This window comes from Oncorhynchus kisutch, linkage group LG6 (assembly GCF_002021735.2).
Source record: "Oncorhynchus kisutch isolate 150728-3 linkage group LG6, Okis_V2, whole genome shotgun sequence".
Taxonomy (NCBI): domain Eukaryota; kingdom Metazoa; phylum Chordata; class Actinopteri; order Salmoniformes; family Salmonidae; genus Oncorhynchus; species Oncorhynchus kisutch.
In genome coordinates, this window is record NC_034179.2 from 42,369,622 (window position 1) to 42,378,599 (window position 8,978).

At 43.7% G+C, this 8,978-nt stretch overlaps 1 protein-coding gene across 2 annotated transcripts; it reads right to left on the minus strand.

Moving 5' to 3' along the window:
• Nucleotides 1-1,497: 1,497 nt before the first annotated feature.
• msantd2 (Myb/SANT DNA binding domain containing 2) lies at nt 1,498-8,485 on the minus strand. 2 transcript variants are annotated; one of them, XM_020484584.2, is made up of 4 exons: nt 7,484-8,485; nt 3,818-4,073; nt 3,463-3,529; nt 1,498-3,212 (listed from the first exon to the last, which is right to left on the minus strand). In XM_020484584.2, exons 1-4 carry the CDS (start codon nt 7,922-7,924, stop codon nt 2,264-2,266), a joined length of 1,713 nt encoding a protein of 570 aa, XP_020340173.1. In that variant the 5' UTR covers nt 7,925-8,485; the 3' UTR covers nt 1,498-2,263. The 2 variants fall into 2 exon arrangements, with proteins under 2 accessions (XP_020340173.1, XP_020340172.1); XM_020484583.2 differs by having other exon boundaries at nt 1,500-3,212; nt 7,469-8,459.
• Nucleotides 8,486-8,978: the final 493 nt, after the last annotated feature.

Here is an 8,978-nt window from a genome sequence, read left to right on the forward strand (position 1 = left end):
TTGGGATGAGTCGGACTGCAGAGTGAAGGAAAAGCAACCAACAAGTGCTCAGAATATGTGGGAACTCCTTCAATACTGCTGGATAATCATTCCAGGTGAAGCTGGTTGAGAGAATGCCAAGAGTGTGCAAAGCTGTCATCAAGGCAAAGGGAAGCTACTTTTGAATTCTCAAATATAAAATATATTTTGATTTGTTTAACACTTTTTTGTTACTACATGATTCCTTATGTGTTATTTCATAGTTTTGATGTCTTCATTAATTTTCTACAATGTAGAAAATAGTAGAAATAAAGAAAAACCCTTGAATGAGTAGGTGTTCTAAAAACTTTTGACCAGTAGTGCATGTTCATTGGTAGCCCATATCATACAATAGCAATGGTCTGAGTGTTTCAAATATTTAATGAAGACACTAACAGGGAATTTCATCCATTGTCTAGGTCCATCAAACCCCAATGTGAACCAGTACTTATGGTTAGTTTTATTGTGGTAGTATTCCAACTGACACAAACAATGACCCTTGACCTACCTTGACTCAACCTCAAAGCTGATAAAGGTGGACACATGGTGAGTTCATCATTGGCCAGTAGCAGCTTTGATTCAAGCACATGCATCCTCCATGGTCTGCCATTATGAAGACCCTTTGTTGAATTCACCACATTTTCCTGAAGAAACATACAAAAGTTCTCATGAATGTGCACCTAAAATCTTGGACAACAATGCTAAATAATGTTGAGAGTATCAAAATTATGACCTTTTTCACAAATTGGTCATTTGACCAATCAGATCGGCACTGAAAATGAGCTGATGTGAATACATCTGATGTGATTGGTCAAAAGACCAACTAGTGGTAAAACATCAGAATTGGGATGCCTGTGTAAACAGTCTATCATTCTTCCATGATAAATTTGATAATTTGGTGTTTTGTTGATGGTGGTGGAAAGCGCTGTCTCAGGCATCACTCCAGAATCTCCCATAAGTGTTCAATTGGGTTGAGATCTGGTTACTGAGATGTCCATGGCATATGGTTTACATCTTTTCCATGCTCATAAAACCATTCAGTGACCACTCATGCCTTGTGGATGGGGGGGGGGCATTGTCATTCTATGGAGGCATGGCCATGGTAGACAAAATTATGGCCTGCCCAGCATTTGTATACATGACTCTAAGCATGATGGGATGTTATTTGCTTACTTAACTCAGAAACCACACCTGTATGGAAGCACCTGCTTAAAATATACTTTGTGTCCATTTACTCAGGTGTTTCCATTACTTTGGCATTTACCTGCATATTCACCATTGGATTGTGTTTAAGAACGCAATGCCTGTAACTTCTCAGTTATGGCTATCTGCTGCCATCTAGTGACAGAAGTGGTGCATGAAGCATTGGCTCTCCTGCAAGGAAGGTTGGTAAGTATAAGACCTACGGGTCATCACTAGATAGCAGTATGTAGAGACAAGGACCCAACACCTACAAATGAGCCCACTGGAATCTAGAACTATTCAATGAGTGGCAAATGACGGTCTGTGCCCTGTTTATTATTTAATTTCAAAACATGTAAACACAAGACTGTGACCTGGAAACAAAAATACACAAAGACACTGGTTAACCAATAATATATATCAAAACATTAACATACTTCTTTGAAATTCATAATGTTAATAAATGCTGGAATGCTTGACAACATCAATATATATTCTTAAATATATATTTCTAAATAGAGATAGATTCAATATCTTCATTCATATTGCCCCTCTAGGTCCTCTATTAGAATTGGATCAAGTTCCTTACATGATCTTTATCCCGGGATCTTTTTCTGGCACCTTAGACCTGACGATAGACATCCAAATTCAAAGAAATGTAAAGGCAGTTTTAAAACAAGTGCACACCATCTTCTTGTGACAAATATACTGCATGTCCACTGCTATATCCTCAATGTAGGGAAATGCATTCAGCAGTAGCCATTCCCCTCTCACATCCCCTGATAAGACAGCATGTACACAGACCGGGGTTCAAACACTATTTCAAATATTCTTTTGTGTTTGCTATTGCCTGCCGAATGTGTCAGCTGGGGTTAACAGTTTTGTGACTCTTCTTTTGGTTCCATTGACCAAGGCAAGCTCAATCAAGCCCAGCCGAAGTATTTTAAATGATTTCAAATAGCATTTGAACTCAGGTCTGCAGTTAAATTGGGGGAAAGAGATATTGCATGTCCCTCTGGCCCCCGTTCAATCCTTCAGTTAATGGGAGTCAAAACAACAAGCGTTACAACGCCTCTTTGTTGTTGTACTTTAAAGAGTAACCAACTGCAATTTCTAGACATTCCAACAGTGAGCCAGCAGAGAGGAAATCTAGCTCCACCTCAATAAATTTAATGTATATGGCCGAATGTTCAGGGCCCAAGGAGAGGCCCTCTTCCCTGGTCTGCTGGCCGGTGCAATTCCCCTGGAGGAAGCATGTTACGGCCGAGATCTCCCTGCGGCTGTAGTGCTTGCCTGAGCTCTGAAAGTGCTGGAACAGACACTGCTGTAAGGTCCTCTCCTCTGCGATGCCCAGGTAGCAGTAGGTCACTTTGGCCCCAGTCCTCTCCCCCTCCCCCGCTCGTCCCCCCGGCCTCACCACACTCTCGGACCCGGGCCCGCCGGAGCCCGACGACCCAGAGAGAGGCAAGCTCTGGTCAGTGTCTTGGTGTTGCAGTGGAGAGGCTGGAGCCTCATCCTCCCCTGCGTAGTGCAACTCCGCCACCACGTCCTCGTAGCCTATGGCGTACAGGCCGTAAGTCTTGGGGATACCCCCCGGTAGGAGATACTTGGAGGTCCCGTTGCTACAGCCCGTCACCCTGGCCTGGGCTATGGGGATCCAGTCCACCTCCATGTGCAGTTCCAGGCAGCGTGCTTCGCTAATGGTGATGTCCAGGAACTTATAATACACGTTCTTCCAGTTCATCTTCTGTACTTTGGTCATGATGACACGGCCCTCTGCCTTCTCTGGGTTGAAGTACTCGCGCAGCCGCTTGCCAAGGGGCACCTGGGAGCTGATCTCTGCGTAGTGATAGCGGATGTCCTCACGCCAGCGCGTGTTGTAGCCCACGCCAAAAATGGCCAGCTTGTTGGAAAGGTGTAGCCGGGAGAAGTCGGTCCACGTCTGAAAGTGCTCCCACTTCACCTGCACCGACTCCAGGATACGCACCACGTTCAGCATCACTTCCTGTTTCCTGACAGGGACAGAAATAAATGACCGGTCAAGATTTGGTTGGAACCATTGGAGGGTTGGTAATGAGAACAGCTGCTTAATTTTGATGAAGACTAGACATTGAATGATGCAGAGACCAAGTTTCTGTAAGCGATTTGTTTTTCAAATATATCACATCTTGGCAGTAAAAAAAAGAAGCATTTAGTTTGGCATTATATTCATATTACACAGTGTTATTAGGGATCATTCATTCTATGGAAAAAAATACATACTGGACTTGCTCCGAAGGCTCAGGTCGCAGCTGCAGGACTCTGGCATTCTTTGGTGGCTGTGTTTCCTCTGAAGAAATGAACAGTATTTTCCATCAACATCAAAATAACACAATAAATGCTACCTGACAGGCATATGGCCTCATTAGCCAACTCCTACATTATTCCTTTTGACAGAGTGAAGGAATAGCCTGCATACTAACGACAGGGCTTCCAAACATTTCAGTCCCGTAACTACCCCTAGTAAGAACTACCGGCACCCTGGATAGTCTACCTACCCCTTTAACAAAAATAAGTCTGCTGACCACTTCACTATAGCCCACTTTTGTCAACCCCACAATCAATCACCACCACTCACCAGTTTCCATCTCTCCCTCCTGGAAGGCCGAGGCCAGCACCTGGTTGCACCAGTCTTCCTGGGAGAAATCCTCCATGGTGCTGCCGTCAGACTCCATCTCCTGGTACAGGCCACTGCTGTTGATGAGGACGGGGGCACACATCTGGGAGTCCCAGCCTCCCTGGCCAAACACCTTTTCCAGCTGCTCGATGGAGTAGCTGCTCTTCCTCTTGCCGACACCGTGCTCCTTCACTCGGCTGTAGCACCGTCGCAGCGTCTGCGGGTCATAATGGATGTGTAAATGTTTGAGGAAGAGCATGAGGTTTGTGTTAGCTACTAGGCTAGCTATAGGCATATCCAATGCCACAAATACACCAGATTTGAAAAATAATTGACTGAAATCCTTTGCTTTGAAATTAAACTGAGGATATTTAATTCTCTACAATTGCACTAGATGCAAAATTCAACCATCTTCCGCAAACTTCCAGTCAGCTTACCGGATAGCTATCTACATTTGAAGTCGGAAGTTTACATACACTTAGGTTGGAGTCATTAAAACTCGTTTTCAACCACTCCACAAATTTCTTGTTAACAAACTATAGTTTTGGCAACTTTGTTAGGACATCGACTTTGTGCATGACACAAGTCATTTTTCCAACAATTGTTTACAGATTATTTCACTGTATCACAATTCCAGTGGGTCAGAAGTTTACATACACTAAGTTGACTGTGCTTTAAACAGCTTGGAAAATTCCAGAAAATGATGTCATGTCTTTAGAAGCCTCTGAAAGGCTAATGGACATAATTTGAGTCAATTGGAGGTGTACCTGTGGATGTATTTCAAGGCCTACCTTCAAACTCAGTGCCTCTTCGCTTGACATCATGGGGAAATCAAAAGAAATCAGCCAAGACCTCGGAAAACAAATTGTAGACCTCCACAAGTCTGGTTCATCCTTGGGAGCAATTTCCAAATGCCTGAAGGTACCACGTTCATCTGTACAAATAATAGTACGGAAGTATAAACACCATGGGACCACGCAGCCATCATACCGCTCATGAAAGAGACGCGTTCTGTCTCCTAGAGATGAACGTACTTTGGTGCGAAAAGTGCAAATCAATCCCAGAACAACAGCAAAGGACCTTGTGAAGATGCTGGAGGAAACGGGTACAAAAGTATCTATATCCACAGTAAAACAGGTCCTATATCAACATAACCTGAAAGGCCGCTCAGCAAGAAAGAAGCCACTGATCCAAAACCGCCATAGAAATAACAGACTACGGTTTGCAACTGCACATGGGGACAAAGATAATACTTTCTGGAGAAATATCCTCTGGTCTGATAAAACAAAAACAGAACTGTTTGGCCATAATGACCATTGTTATGTTTGGAGGAAAAGGGGGGAGTCTTGCAAGCCGAAGAACACCATCCCAACCTTGAAGCATGGTGGTGGCAACATCATGCTGTGGGGGTGCTTTGCTGCAGGAGGGTCTGGTGCACTTCACAAAATAGATGGCATCATGAGGTAGGAACATTATGTGGATATATTGAAGCAACATCAGTCAGGAAGTTAACGTTTGGTTGCAAATGGGTCTTCCAAATGGACAATGACCCCAAGCATACTTCCATAGTTGTGGCAAAATGGCTTAAGGACAACAAAGTCAAGGTATTGGAGTGGCCATCACAAAGCCCTGACCTCAATCCTATAGAAAATGTGTGGGCAGAACTGAAAAAGCGTGTGTGTGCAAAGATGGCTACAAACCTGACTCAGCTACACCAGCTCTGTCAGGAGGAATGGGCCAACATTCACCCAACTTATTGTGGGAAGTTTGTGGAAGGCTACCTGAAAACGTTCGACCTAAGTTAAACAATTTAAAGACAATGCTACCAAATACTAATTGAGTGTATGTAAACTTCTGACCCACTAGGAACGTGATGAAAGAAATAAAAGGTGAAATAAATCATTCTCTATACTATTATTCTGACATTTCACAGACAGGGAATTTTTACTTGGATTAGATGTCAGGAATTGTGAAAAACTGAGTTTAAATGTATTTGGCTAAGGTGTATGTAAACTTCCGACTTCAACTGTATCTAGCTCAGGGAAGGGCAACTGGTTACATTATCTCGCTACATTACTACACTGAACAAACATATAAAACGCAACATGCAACAATAAAGATGACTGAGTTACAGTTCATATAAGGAAATCTGTCAATTGAAATACATTCATTCGGCCCTAATATATGGATTTCACATGACTGGGAATACAGATATGCATCTGTTGGTCACAGATACCAAAAAACAAAGTAGGGTCGTGCATCAGAAAACCATTCAGTATCTGGTGTGACCACCATTTGCCTCATGCAGCGTGACACATCTCCTTTGCATAGAGTTGATCAGGCTGTTTATTGTGGCCTGTAGAATGTTGTCCATCCCCTCTTTAATGGCTGTGCAAAGTTGCTGGATACTGGAACATGATGTCATACATGTCGATCAAGACCATCCAAAACATGCTCAAAAGGTGACAAGTCTGGTGAGCATCCAAGCCTGAGAAGAACTGGGACATTTTCAGCTTCCAGATATTGTGTACCGATCCTTGTGACCATGCATTATCATACTGAAACATGAGGTGATGGCCATTGATAAAATACAATTGTGTTAGTGGTCCATAGCTTATGCCTACCCATACCATAACCCCACCATGGGGCACTCGATTCACAACGTTGTCATCAGCAAACCACTCTCCCACACGGAGCCATACACACTGTCTGCCATCTGCCCGGTACAGTTGAAACCGGGATTCATCTGTGAAGAGAACACTTCTCCAGTGTGCCAGTGTCAATTGAAGGTGAGCATTTGCCCACTGAACTCTGTTACGACCCCAAACTGCAGTCAGGTCAAGTGAGGACGACGAGCACACAGATGAGCTTCCTTGAGACGGTTTCTAACAGTTTGTGAAGAAATTCTTCCGATGCACAAACCCAGTTTCATCAGCTGTCCGGGTGGCTCATCTCAGACCATCCCGCAGCTGAAGAAGCCGTATTTGGAGGTCTTGGGCTGGCATGGTTACATGTGGTCTGCGGTTTTGAGGCCGGTTGGACATACAGTACTGCCAAATTCTATAAAACAATGTTGAGGCGGCTTATGGTAGGGAACTTAACATTAAATACTCTGGCAAGACCTCTGGTGGACATTCCTGCAGAGAGCATGACAATTGCACGCTCCCTCAACTTGATATATCTGTGGCATTGTGTTGTGTGACAAAACTGCACCTGTGTAATGATCATGCTGTTTAAATTAGGTTATTGATATGCCACAACTGTCAGGTGAATGGATTATCTTAGCAAATGAGAAATACTAACAGGGATGTAAACAAATGTGCACAAAATTGGAGAGAGATAAGCTTTTTGTGCAGATGGAAAATGTCTGGGATCTTATATTTCAGCTTATGAAACGTGGGACCAAGACTTTACATGGTGCGTGTATATTTTTGTTCTGTATAGCTCTCTAGAAAGGTAACGTTACTTAGTCATGGGGCATAGCTAGGAAGGTAGCAATGACAACATCCTGGATAACATAAAATGAATTAACATAACACGAAGTTCCCTAGCAAGAGTCTGACAGATGGCTAACGTTAGCTACCTAGCTATGTGATAGATGAACATGCTTACTCTGTCCCCCATTACCTTCATCCTTTCCCTGCATTGGGATGGGGTCCTTTCGTAGCCGAGCTCTGCTAGGGCTCGTGAGACCCGCTCGTACATTGCGGGACCAGGAGCCTTTCCAGAGAAAACGGTGCCTGCAACCTCCAGCTGCTGCATTCGTGCCTCTGTCAGTCTTTCATTCCCCCATACCGCAATAAGGGCGTTTGTTTCTGATGGGGTCCACGACATCCCTCGGCAAGCGGTGAAGCTATTTGATGCACAGGCCGATCCACTTCGGCCTGCGCTCCCAGAAATCGACAAACCTACGTTGAGAGGCGAGAATCGATTAGGTGTGGAGGGATTGGAATGATATTGGTTGCTGTCGCTCAAATCTTCTGATTCTGGTGATGGCACTTCTGTTTTCGGTATCTTTAAAGGCGTCGATATCTCTGGAGAATGATCAGCGTTACTGGGCGCCGCCATCTTGCTTCTGTTGCTAAGGGGCGGGGGATGGGAGTTGACGTCTTCTCAGTGGATTGGGTGAGCGGTCAATTAATATTGCAAACAGAAAATATGGGTCAAGCCATCTGCACTGTATAATTTGTGTGCGCGCGCATGCACTCGGCGTTGCCATGTTCTCGTGTAAATGTTGGGAGGGCCGGAGGGGTGTGTGTGTTTTGAGAGAGATCTGCAGTTATTGGCTAAGTCACGTGAGCGAGAGGAGCGGGCAGCACCGCGTGCACGTTGTGACAACTTTTTTACCAGTTGTTGGTAGACTATTTAGATTGTCATTATGGAGACACCTATTTCCAAACCTTTTTCCAGAAGATATATTAATACCAAAGAACCGATGCACATTAAGAAATAATGGAGATACAGCACTGGAAAACGACTTTGGGCGCACTAGTGCGCATTTCACAAATCCGCTCGGAGGTGGTTTAAACTGCATTCTAATGTTGACTGCTTAAAGAAAACGCTATCAAGCCAAGTGCTTTACGCATGCTCAGTTCTCGTGTCTCGGGTGCTACCCGTGTGGACATTTGAAGTGTAAATTATGCAACTCCCCCGCGTGGTTCTTTTTATGGGGAAAAGTCCTCAATGAAACTGACAGGCTAAATGTCGAGAATTATACATTTGCCTCTGTTGGCCATCAAGTAGTCTATTAATATATATGCCATTGTAGGCTACCATTTGATACAATAAATATGTTGATATTACGATATCACAGGTCATTGCAAATCAATTTGTGCCACCTGTGTAGTCTACCTGGAGCTGGCAAACCAATGTAAAAAATAGCCTATAACTTCAGTTTGTTGTTGTTGAAGTCTTATGTTATTATGAATGCAGTAGTCAGATTAGGCTACAAGTAAAACACATTCTAAAAAATAAACACTGGCTGTGTTTAACAAGCACATTCATTCCCTAAATTCTAGACCTCAGCTGAATCTGGTAATGAATGGTGTGGCTGTTGAACAAGTTGAGGAGACTATATTACTTGGTGTTACCTTAGATTGTAAACTGTCATGGTCAAAACAGA